Raw genomic sequence first — 13403 nt, forward strand, 5'->3', positions numbered from 1 at the left:
TCATTACCTTAATTTTGTGTTTATTGTTTTAAAAACTTCATTATAAATTGTTTAAAATCTTCTACCGTATTAAAATCCGTTTGCTTGTTATTAAGGTGGCTCAGCCAAAAGAATTTTTAAATAAATCACGAAAAAACTAATGACTTTTGAAAGTTTTTATTTGACACGTAATGTTAGTTTATATATGCCGAAAACATAATAAGACTGCAAATAAAAGTACAAAAGTATGTATGTATATGGGAAAATTTAAAATTAACAACACCACTTTCCAAAACCCTTTTGGGATTTTGTTCTACTAACTGTGTACTTTCTATGATATCATTGGCGGAAGATTTTTTTTACAGTATAACAAGTAGTAGATAGTGGTCGATCGAACACTTACAGTATAACAAGTAGTAGATAGTGGTCGATCGAACACTTACATAAATTGTTGCTAATTATTTTAAAACTCGTCCGTAGCACTTTGCGGCCGGAACAGTACAGGGTATTAGATCACAGTCTCACAGAGGTATATAGTGAAATGCGTGTCAAGTGACCCAACTTTAAAAATCGATGTCTTCCGATTTAGAATTTGCTCCAAGGTTAGTATTGTGGGATAGTAGGCCATACACAAATTTTCAACTCTGTCGGTTAAGAATTGCCGGAGTCAGAGGGGGTTAAAGTTGGACATTTTGGTCATAGAGGGATTTATTCAAATGAGTGAAACTTTTCACCTATTGATCCTAGAATGAAGAAATAGCTATCTGAACTCCTTTGGACCAAAATGTCCAAATTTGAGCCCCTCTAATTCCGGCAGTTCTTGACCGATAGAGCTGAAAATTTGTGTCTGAGCTACTAACCTTAGTGCAAATTTCATCAAAATCGATTTTTTGAGTTGGGTCAGTTCACATGAAACAGCCCATATACATTCTGGGTTCTTGTAAGGTTCTAAGATGATCTAAATATGTCCGTCCTTCTGTCTTAAATCACGATAGGGTCTGAACTGAAGGAGCTAGGGTAGTATTTAGAACGTTGATGCTATTTATTTGGCAGTGAAAATATACAATATCTGTCCAAGATTTCCCCATACCCACATAAATATGTTAATTACATATAGATTACGGTTGCAAGTTAGTTGTGTGCACCCGTAAATTGTATTGTACAAGAGTGTATAGCGGACATAGAGAAATATCTTACAAAAAAAAACAGTATAAGCATGAAAATCGATACATAGAAGTTGTATAGGAACCAAAATCTCTCTACCAAATTTCATGAGGATCGGTTGATAGTCCACTCATACAGAAAATCTGTTTATTATCAATAAATCATTCAAAAATCATAGGATATGAATAATACTCATCAAAACTTATTTGCCAACCATTGAATGAGTCCCATTGCGAAAATCAGACTAATGTTCCTAATAATATCAACACTTGATAGCAAAATTCAGAATAATTATAATAAATGATTAGATTTTAGTAAAACATAACAAAAGTATCGATCATTAAAGACATTAATCCATGCATAAGATAAACTTCCTAAATATATGCTTTGATGGCGGGAATATATGATAGGTCTTAATCGAATATTATATTCTTACTTGTGTCAATAAACTATCACTGTTGGAAAGTAAATTTATTTAAGAATAAAGAATGATATTTTATTTGATATTGTACCAGTCTACTGTACAGATACATATACATACATATATCTACAAACATTAGTATTATTTAACTGAATACATTATACAACAAACATACATACCTGTTGATATATTTTGTATTTCAATTGTTGTTTTGTTTGTGTAAAATAATAATATTGCTGCAAAAGGGTATTAATACACTATTTAAAATGTATTGAATAATTTAATATGAACATTTTCCAAAAGGATTAACATCACAAAACAAACGCTGAAAATATACAAAATGTAAAAAAGAGTGTAAACCAACAACCACTAGTAAATGTAGTCAGTATATATTGAATAAAACTTATGCATATTTGAAAATATGTACATATACCAGAGTTGGAAAATTTAATATTATGATACATTTATCCCAAATATTATTGGATGAAGACAAAGTATATGCAAATTAAGAATAACTCAGTTTTTCCAAATAGACTACTACTTTAGTTTTAGTTCTTTTTCCATTTCTGATAACTACACATGAACATACTTTTGGTTACATTTACAGTATAAAGAGTTAAAAGTGTTCATTTATATTCACATTCATACAAAACAAATCGACAGAGTCAGTGTAAATTTGAAATTCATAAAAATGAAAAATTGTTGTGAAAATGGTTTAAAGTGTAAATGGATGTAAGTAATATAGACACAAATGCACTCACACATGTTGCAATTGTAGCATTTATGACTTCTCCTATATTGCATACCACACCATATTTACAGAGAATAAAATTCGAAAATACCTCGATCATGTTGCACGCTAAATTTCTCGTACATACATTTTTATACATATGTATATGCAATCTATAAATTATAAAAGCTTATTGTAATAAGAATTAAGCAATTCAACATTAATGACAGATTTGCTTTATAAAACAAAATCTACTTTTAAAAAGTTTTATTTTATCGAAGTTAAGGAAAAATATATTTTTAAAAATCACGTTAAAAATTAACACAAATTTACCAAAGTGTAGGGCAGAGATACAAGCCGATGCAAATTGATCGGCGGCGGCGGCGCAACCATTTTAGGTCGGCGGCTTATATTAGAAAATATCGGCGGCGGCTAAATTGTCGGCTCAATTTAACGTTTTCTTCAGAAATTGACCTTATAAGCGTTTATTATATTGAAAAATCTCTGTATAATAGTATGTTATATAGAAACCTGTCTCTATATAAGTTTTTTCTTTAGAAAATGGACATTATTATAGTAGTTATCACTATTTTAATATTAGCACAATATTGTCTTTTGAATTTGCCATAAGAATTTAAAATAGTGGCAACTCTGTTCGAATTGGTGACTATACCCCTACACTGTAGGGTATAGTCAAAAAAGTATTAAGACACATTTTAAATTTATGGCAAATTGAAATTTTGATGTTTTTCTTTCTGTTTATTGTTCCGTTTCATTCACTAAAATAAACATTATATCCGCTTCCGTTTGTACTAAATCAAAACACCTTTTTCGATCGTAAATGTTGGTAAATTTATGGTAAAATAAAAAATTATTGAATAAAAATAAAAGGAAATTTATTTCAATTCATGTTCGTAATAATAACGTTATTAGAATTTGATTTAATATTTATTTAAATTGTTTTTATTATCATTCGTATATGAAATTGAACTTTTAAACGGGAAAATGGTGTCAATTGTATTCTCCTGTTAGAAGGACGTGCCACCATATTATTAGTGAGCAGTATTGAAACTAAATGAGGACATTTAGTTCTAATACGTGTTAGTTTTGTATAAACTCAAATAACACCAACTTATACACAGAGGGAAAAAAGACGTTTTAACATTATAACCGCTTGGTACCAAATTGACACCCAAATGTTTATAATTTTTCAATAACATCCGTTGTCAAAGTATGTACGGATTGTTGTCATATCAATAAAAAATGCACGGCGTTATCAAATCAACAAAAAAATAATAATGTGTTATAAAGTGACAACGCTATGTTGTCGAAAAAACAACGAATCGTTGTCGAAATCACAACGATGCATTGCCGAAATGACACAAAACGTAATCGAAATAACAACAATGTGTTGTTGCAATGACAACGATGCGTTACCAAAATTACAACGGTTGTTGTCAAAATGATAACTGGGTGTTATTTAAATTTTATACACATCCGTTGTATAAATGTTAACAAACGTGGTAAGCTCACTTTGACAATGGTTTGTTTCAATCCTCTCTATGTAATACTAATTAATCCCAATTTATGCACTCAACCTTCTTTTAGTTTCATAATAGAGGTGCCATGCTATTAAAATTTTTTTAAAATATAACATATTAATTTATTAACACGAAAAATAAACCCTGATAATCATACCTACATATTGATACATATTTATTTTGACACATATTGTGTTAAATGAAGTCAACAGTATAAATTTATAAAAGTTCATTGTTAATATTTCTTGTGCATTTTTACACTATTAATTATTTAAATACTTGTGTGTATTTTAAATTAAAGTGTGTACACAAGAATAATAGATCAAAAATGAATTGAAATTAAAATGTTATGAGAACATGAGTTCCCAAATTGTTATTTCAAAGTACCCTCAATTCACATCAGCCAGACAAACGAAGGGTAATAAAAAGTGAAGTAAAGTTATTTCGGAAAAAACAGGCCTATCACTTCAAATTTTTTCCATATTTCAGAAAAGAAAAACGAAAGTTCCTCTCAGAAGGAAACTGCTTTCATTCATTTGTTGTCACATATTAATGGTTTTTGTTCCTTTTTCGTAATGTTTGGGAACCACTGCTATTTAATTTAGCATGTCAGTGTAAATAATCTTTAATATTCGTATTGATTTTAATGTTGATTATATTTTGCCACTTGCTTATCAAGTGTGTGCAAATAATTTAATTTATAAGTTCATTTTAACAACAATTATACAATATTTATAAGAGTATAATAAAAGAGAAGAGAAAACAGTGAATGTATATGCGAAAAAGTTTTTGCCGATATGTAAATAAAAAGAATCACTCCCCCATTGAAACATACATATTTAAAATGGAAAATTTGGTGGCATAACACAAACAATATTTGATAAGAAAATTATAATGTATTTGAAATATTTGAATTTTTTTCATAATTACAATTAAAGATCACTTGCCTTATCAAACATTTTATTAGTTGAGGTCAAAGGAAAAAGCTCACGCCATTATATGGTTTATCGGTGAGTCGAACGGCATGTTTGCATTATCAGGGACCACCAGCAGACTTGACGAAAATAATTTATACAATATGTTTTGATTTTAAAATAAAAAAAAAACTAAAATTGTGTCTATAAAAAATAAACTTTTTTTCCACCTACAGGTTTCTTTTTCTACTATTCACCTTCGTGAAAAGGTTATATATAGTTTGTTATTCCAATTGCAATAGAGACATCACTTGTCTCTATTGCAATTATTGAACTCATTTCTGTTTTAAATAAAAAAGATTAAAAAACAATTTAGAGTATTATATTCAACTATGCCGAATCTTAAATACCCTTCACCTATAAGTTATTTTTTTTACATTTTATTAATTTTGAAAGCTTAAAATGGTTTTGATGACGACAATTACACAGAATTGAATTCTGTAAGTTGCACTTTATAGAATTTTGGAAGTGGATCTTATATGGGAGCTACGACCAATTATGGTTATTAACTGATTTGCGGAAGCTATGACCAGTTATAGGCAGATTGGAATCCAATTTCTCTCAACGATTTGTTTACATATTAGGGCGATCGACTAGGGTTTTCAACCGGTTTTAAAACCGTTTTTTTTTTCATTTTACTACTGTCGGGTTTTTCGAATTATTTATTTATCAAATAACCCGGTTTTTTTATTTCGAAAAAAACTGGTTTCGAATACTTTTATTTGTTTTGAATTAATAAAACCGTTTTTTTCTGTATTTAAAACCCGTTTTTTCTGAATTTGAAAAATATTATCCGGTTTTTTCAAATGACAACTATTCGAAAACCGGCTTTAGGAAAATGTCGAATAATCGATCACCCTATTACATACGAAACAAATAACTGTTACATTTTTCCTGGTTATTTGTTAATGAATTATGTGCGTTTAACTAGTTTTCAGAGGTGGGCCTTAAATGGAAGATATGGACAAATCCGATCCGGAATGATTTTTATATATAAAAAATATTAATTGATTGTTCTTTTGAAGTGAACCTTGTACGGGAGCTATTACCAATTATGGGCCGATCCGGGAAAAATAATCTGAATAGTTAATGCTCATTTTGTAGAATTTCGGAAGTGGACCTTATATGGGAGTTATGATCAATTATGAAGCGATGCAAGTTTAAGTAGGTAATACGATATCTATTAATGTTAGATTAATGTATATGTGCAAAATTCTGCAGTAATACCGATATTACAGAAGGGCTTACAATTAAGAGATTTTGCGAGAATATGTACATTTGTATAGGGGCTATATGAAATTATGAACTGATTTTAATAATTTTTACCGGACCTAGCCCCTGGATGAATAAAGAGAACTGTGAGAAATCGAATTAAAAACTATCATAATTCTTGATTAATATTTCCATGCGTTGTTTCGGAATTTATCCGTTATTTATGGACTGATTTTAAACGAAAACATGGCTGATAGACTATTGAGACCTTAAAAAAATTAACTTCAACATACCTTCGGACAGGCAGCGGTTAATCGATTCCACTATCTGTAAGGATTTAGATTCTAAATTCTAAATTTTAGAATTTATACATACATATGTATGTATATACGGAAACTTATATTATAGAAATTACAAACGGAATGACAAACTTACATATATATATACCTTTTTCACGAAGGTGAGCGGTATAATAAATACGTAAATGATAATGATATATTTAATCTTTGTTTATATTTTTAAATTTTTGGATTAAGCGTCTTATCAATTAGGAATTATTTTATATATCGAGGGACTATATTCAATAGTCCCTATCTAAAATAATACAAGTTTTCAGAGTTATATGGTTAAACACGACAATAAAATTGATTTAATTAGTATCATAATGAGCGATATCTCAAAAACTATTAGACCGATTTTAAATATTTTGACGGATTTGTGTTCAGCATGTCCAAATTATTAAGAAGACTTGTTTTGCAACAGAAAATCATCCAAAGGGATAGAGTTTGAAGCAATTTTTGGATAAGATAGAGAGTTTTGCATTCAGAATTTTTCTTTTTTTAAGATAGAGAAATTTAAAAAAAGCTATAAAATTGCCAAAAAATATTTTTTTTTCTTTGAAATTTATATCACTGATGCGGGATAGTTTGCTGAATATTTTGCCATCAAAATCTCATTTTCATGAAAATGACAGATAGCGACTATTGAATATAGTCCCTCGATATATTTGTTGTAGTTTTTGTTTTTATTAGGGTCTAAAGTTCAAATGATTAATTTAGTAAGAAAACACTAAGGTAAATATTTGATTCAATCACTTTCCATTACTATTATCGCCAAAGAAGTTTGATATTTGAAAATGGAATGCAAATATTTTAGTCTAAATATTGAGAAATACTAAATAATATAAAATCTTATTAAATGTACACTAAATAACGATTACTCAGACGTGTAACAAATTTTTTTGAAAGGATTTATTGGCAGTATTTGTTCAAGCGTTAAAAAATTAATGCGAAATAAAGGTGAAACGAAGTTCTAAAACCAGATTTTATTTATTCTACAAAAATATTTGAACTAAAAATTAAACGAAGTTAAATTGTTGGTAAATTGCTCATAAATATAAATTTGTAAATTGTATCAATTAGGAATGAATTAAATAAAATAAAAAAGAAGGTTCTATATAAATGTAATGCATTCATTAACAACATATAAAACTCCAATCAAAGTCCAATAAACGAAAATGAACTTTAACAAATCAATAAGAAATAAATGTTTGTTTATTTAGTATTACAGTAAATGATTGACTGGGCTGAGTTATTGGATGGTCTGGTGTTTCTGACTTTCTAGAACAAACTTATGGATACTTGTAATCAACATCAGCAACAGCAATGAGAAGAAAAAATAATGGCAACAAATTAGATTCATTTAAATGAAAATTGATAGTGCAAATAATCAAGTATGAAAACAAACAAAAATACTCAAGAAAAAATAATAGTAGAAATATAATCACGATGGAAAATAAATACAAAAATGATCAAATAAAAATAAAAAGCAACAGTATGAAAGAAAAACAAAACAGCTTAATCTCTAAATCCAAATAGTTAGTGCTAGAACAGTAAATAAACTACATACATACGTACGAGTTTCAGTTCAATTATTTATTGTAAATATTAACACTACTACTGCATTTGTACAGTAAGTACAAACAGCAACAACTAGAACAAAATAATAATTGACTGACTCGGTTACAATGAATGAAGGTTTTCGCATGTCTATAGTAGCTACACTGTTTCCATTATTTTTACACAACTAAACATTTTCGCGGAAAACAACTTTTGTAACTTTTGCAATAGTTTATATTTTTGTCACATATCCATAATATTAAAATTAAAAAACCTTAATTCAAAATATACTTTTCAACATTAGTCTTTGAGTTTGTTTGTGATGTGAAAGTAGCTTCTAATCTTGTAGAACCAGTTATCTATTGAGAGTCGTGTGAAGAGTCTTATGAATATGCATTTTTTGTTTTTGTTAAAACATTCAAAAGAAAATTAACCAAAAGTCTTTGAACTTTAATATAATTTACATATTTTTTTGAACTCATAAAACGATTTAGTATTCAAAATTAATTTTCATTTATACTGTTTTATATTGAGGGTATTCATTTAAAAGATTTTTTTAAGATCTGCTATAGTTTAATTAAATGTCAAAATAATATAGTTTTTATTCTATTGGATGATAAAATTTCTTAACGTTCGACTTAAAGAATGCCATAAATTGCATATAAAAAGGGTTTTAGATATTCCCTAATTGTAAAATTTTCTTTTAATTTGAAAACTTAAATTGGAAATGGTGTGAGAAAATTTTTAATTTATAAATTAACAAACAGTGTGTAGTCATCTTATACTGTGTTTATTGTCTCAAGTTTGAATGTAATTTTTATTTACAAAATTAAATCAATTAAAAATAATTTCAACTCAAATACTAACTTAAAATGTCTGGCGGCATTTGAAGGCTTATTTAAATTATTAACAGCTAATATAATTTAACCGAGAGATGCTAAATAAAGTAATGGATAACAAACAAATGCATTTAAATGTTTGATTATATACAGGCCTTTCACAGAAATTCATTCCTATCGAAAGTTTAGTTTGAAATATTAAAGTTAAATTAATAATACAGCTAACAATAAATTATAATTTTTTTTCAGTTAGCCTTATTCTACACCATTTCCAATTATGTATATTTTAAAACTTTAAAATAGTATATCAGAACTCTATTTGTATATCTAATAATATATCATAAAATTTCTCTTGTATTTCAGAATTTTTCATTTGTATTTAAAAAATTTCCATTTGTAATTCAGAAATTTCCATTAGTTTTTTAGAAATTTCATATGAAAATTCTATTAAAAATTTCTGTAACACAATCGGAAATTTTTGAATACAATTTGAAAGTTCTGAAATGGTGTTGTACTTTCCAGATTAAGAGGTTTACAGTAAATCATAAAGATAAAGTCATAATAATCTACTAAACCAAAGAAAAATGTAAAATTAATGTAAACAATTTTTCGTTTAGGCTAACTATTCCTCTCAACAAACGAATGAAATTAATTTAAAATAATTTAATCAGAACCAAATTTTACAAAGATTTTTTTTTATAAAACTAAACCGTCTTTTAGTATAAAACCTAAAAGATTTGAAATTGTCGCTATAAACAGTGTACTCAAGTATTTGATTGAGATTTTGCACTATTTCTGTATAAATTGTTCAATTAAGTTAATGAAATTAATTTATTTCTTTGCAAATATCTTAATACAAAACAAGTAGAGGTAGGTTCGGTGCAAATAAAATAGTCAAATAAACTCAAAATTAAATACAACACATACATACATACATACATAATACAAAGAACAAAAAACACAATTGATTTTAAATGTTAACTTTTTTAAATATTTTTTATTATTGGAATTTCACTTTAACAATTAACACATCGACTATATATTATTATTGTATTGTATGCACTGGTTGGTTGGTTGGTTGGTTAGTTATTTCATTATAATGGGAGGTGATTGATCGTTTAATTTCTTAATTATCATCACAGACCAGAACTTTTGGCATCTTTACCTTGTACGAAAGTTTGATAGGATTTGTTCAATTGCTCCAAGAAAATAAATGTCAAAACTGTGTGTGGTCCCAGACGGCAGTAGTAGGGAGTAAAGCCCTTCCACAGGGCAAATACACCCTCTTGGCGAGCTACTCTAGCCAATACATCGAAAGTGCCACGATATTCTGGTTTGCCATCGACATATTTCTGGTTTTGAATACGTGTCTTGGCAATATCCAAAGGCATAGAGGTAATTGTTGTCAGCAAACCAGACAACATACTGGCGCAGAAGTGCAATTTGATACCTTCCTCCATTTGCAAAGGACCGGTACGGAAGTATGTCTTGAATTGTGAGTACGAGGCAAGCTGGGTCATATTGACAACCATAGCACGACCCACAGTGGGTAAACTACCACGCCATAAAGTGGCCAAACCTTCTTCGGTGGTAATACGGGTCAAGGCGTTAAAAACGTTCTTGTAGTTACGTCTTTCAGCCAAAGGAAGACGTCCATCGGAAGCCATACGCACTAGAGCTACTTCGGCAGGTGTACCAATGAAGGCACCACAGGCACCGGCAATCACACCCATCAACATACTGGCCGACACATTGGGATCCTTGTTAAAGTGTGCTCTGTAGGCATCATTGAGATAAGAGTAGACACCCAGACGACCTGTTGTATAAGTGGCCTGACGTAATAGAGCAGCGCCAATACCTTGATAAAGACCTAGTGGACCTTCTTTGCTCACCACTGTCTGTATACAATGGAATGAATTGCGGAATTCTTTCTTTCCACTGCCAGCTCCAGAAATTTGCATACGTGTCTTGATTAAATCAAATGGTTGCACAATCATGGTAGCACCCATACCGGCCGCACCGCCAAATACAAATTTCAAACCATTTGGTATGTTTTTCTTTGGTTGCTGTTGTTGTTGGGGTTGTTTTTCTTGTTGTTGATTAGACATATTGGCGCCTCTTAGTTAATTTCCCTTGTAATGTGCTGTAATTTTTTTCTTTTCACCTTATTTCCTCTAAATTCAGTCTGCTGCAGTTGCTTTTTTGTTATTGTCGTTGTTTATTAGTAAAAAATATTTTCACTACAGCTTGTTATAAACTCTACAATTACAAATATACAGGCAAATGTAAACAAATTGTAAAATTAACAAAATTTTGCAACAAATCGATTGGCAAAAAAACACAAGGCACTGACTGACTGACGACTACTACACGGCTGAACTTGAATGTATGGTTAAGTTAAATACAAATTCAACGTTGTTGTTGTAGCCCCAGTCACATTAAGTCATATGTTCAGTTACCACTTACCCACACCCCACTACCCGATATAATGTATGGAATCCAAAAACAAAACCAAAACGAACGAAGGCACGTACCAAACAACGTATGTTATATTTGCGCAAGCCAAAAACTAAACTGTCACGATGGACGAAGAGTATCGTACTGAATGTATATTTCTATAAAAGCTCTCATCGTCTCAGTACAGTGGAATGAATAAATTTATTCAAATTCTCACTTTTAAACAACTGGCAGGCGGCATAACAACAAAATCGACAACAAATACAATTTAAACATTTTACTTTTTCGCTGTCTGTCTACGTCACGATTTCACTAAAATTAGAATGCCCCAATGCTGCTCCCCGAAAAATTAAAGAAAACAACAATAACAACTGAAAGAGAAACTCAACTGATCACAAATTGTGACTAAATTCCAGCAAAATGAACTGACATTTAACAGCTGATCACTGAAAACAATCTGTTGTTGTCACGAGACAAGAGAACAACAAAAATTTTAAGAGAATAGCAAAGAATGTTTACAAAAAAAATTGAGACACAAAAATTTACATTGCGGAAATTTCTAATTTCATCGTAACCTTGACAATAAACTACATACTTACTTGTCGTATTTAGACGCCTTTTTTAGTTTTCATGTTGTTTGTGTACCTACATATATCTTTTAAAACAATTTATTTATTTTATGATTCATAAATACGCACATGAATATTTGAATTTGTTATAATTTTTTGATAACGCGTCATATTTATAGCAACAAAATCACTGTAATATCTTTCTCTTTGCAATAAAATATTAACTGTGTTTACACAGCTCTCTTTTACTAGTTAATTTCACAAAAATTCCATTCATTTGTCCAGCCGCCAAAAAACTTATCATTTTTATGAATATTACTATTTCGATTTTTCTGATTTTTATTTGTTTATAATGTCGTATTATTTAATATTTTTTATAACTACTGTATGTCATGCTTGCGCATTTAATATTTTTGATTTTGTTCTTATCACTTGTTTAATTTTTGCAATTTGTTATTTTGCCGCTCATTTAACTAGTGACGTTTGTTTATTTTTTGTAAACATTCCTGTAAACTCTCTTAAATGTTTTCAATTTGACAAATGTTTTTGTGACAACTGGTTTTAAAGCATGGTTGTAAAAAATAGTATGTTAGTTACGTATTTGTTAATAGTAGTAGGAATATTGATTGCAATTGAGTTTTTTGAACAATTATTATATTAAATACGAGAGATATAAACAAATAAAATTTATAAAAAATTATTTTCTTCCTATAAATATGTTTTTAGATTTTTATAAAAAACTATATTTTTATAAAAATTTTAGATTATTGGGAACAAATTAAAACTTTTGTATAAAAAATATTACATTTTTTAAAAGAACAAAGTTCAAAAGTTCATTCTGCTCTAAAATTAAATCTTCTATATTTTCGCTAAATAATAAATAAATGTATAAGGATAGGACCATATTAACCCATGGCTCTCATCTAACCCCTCATTTAGAAAATCCCTTTTTTGTCAACAAAAATATTTCTGAATTAAGGTAAAAACGAAATGAAATACTTTTTTATTAAAATTTTTATATTATCAAATTTTTTACATAATCACTGGTGTAGGGTATGACATGGTCGGACACGATTGCCTATAAATTCTTACTTGTTTTAAGTAAATTTTCATTACACGGTTAATTGAAACAAATTAATCGCAGTATTGAAAAAATAAATTGATGAAGAGTAACACAACACGGTGTGACAAAATAATCGAAAATAGAAATAGCTGGGAAGTGATACTATTTTTCTGAAAGGTAGAACAAGAATCTATTTTTGAATTTTGACAAACACCTCCAAAGTCTTGAGATACGGGTAAAAACCGGTTATTTGTACCTTTAAGCACTTATAAATCAGTAACTTAGTTGAATCTGAACCGATTTTAAGTTTCTCAACGGATTTAGAAAGCCGAAGCTAAGGCCTTTATAATGACATATACGATGTTTAGAGAAATACGTGTGCATTTCATAGGCAAATATGATTTTGATTTTACTTGTGGGATAGGGTTAAACGTGGGCCGATCCTCATAAAATTTTTTGGAACTATTTATGTTTATATAAATGCTGTTTATGCTGAATTTCATCGTGATTTATACAGATCTGGACATTTATCACCACTTCAAAAGTAGCAATTAGT

General features: G+C 29.0%; 1 protein-coding gene and 1 long non-coding RNA gene across 3 annotated transcripts in view; both read right to left on the minus strand.

Moving 5' to 3' along the window:
• LOC119601187 overlaps positions 1–12274 on the minus strand; it is a 37666-nt gene extending 25392 nt beyond the window's left edge. Inside the window, exons 1-2 of the long non-coding RNA XR_005231189.1 lie at positions 11815–12274; positions 1744–1889 (exon numbers count right to left, since the gene is read on the minus strand). This is a non-coding gene — a long non-coding RNA (uncharacterized LOC119601187). The remainder of the gene's footprint in view (positions 1–1743; positions 1890–11814) is intronic.
• Positions 9727–11573, minus strand: LOC119601186 (mitochondrial 2-oxoglutarate/malate carrier protein). 2 transcript variants are annotated; one of them, XM_037951956.1, is made up of 2 exons: positions 11225–11501; positions 9727–11017 (listed from the first exon to the last, which is right to left on the minus strand). In XM_037951956.1, the coding sequence occupies exon 2, from the start codon at positions 10864–10866 to the stop codon at positions 9895–9897; it is 972 nt and encodes a 323-aa protein (XP_037807884.1). In that variant the 5' UTR covers positions 10867–11017; positions 11225–11501; the 3' UTR covers positions 9727–9894. The 2 variants fall into 2 exon arrangements, with proteins under 2 accessions (XP_037807884.1, XP_037807885.1); XM_037951957.1 differs by having other exon boundaries at positions 9807–11017; positions 11293–11573.
• Positions 12275–13403: the final 1129 nt, after the last annotated feature.

Source organism: Lucilia sericata, unplaced genomic scaffold (genome assembly GCF_015586225.1).
Source record: "Lucilia sericata isolate MDLA Ls3-8-SP2 unplaced genomic scaffold, ASM1558622v1 Contig000147F_arrow, whole genome shotgun sequence".
Lineage (NCBI taxonomy): Eukaryota > Metazoa > Arthropoda > Insecta > Diptera > Calliphoridae > Lucilia > Lucilia sericata.

Coding starts and splice junctions, on each gene's coding strand:
- LOC119601186 (XM_037951956.1), bottom strand. CDS start 10,866: ATGTCTAATCAACAACAAGAAAAACAACCCCAACAACAACAGCAACCA.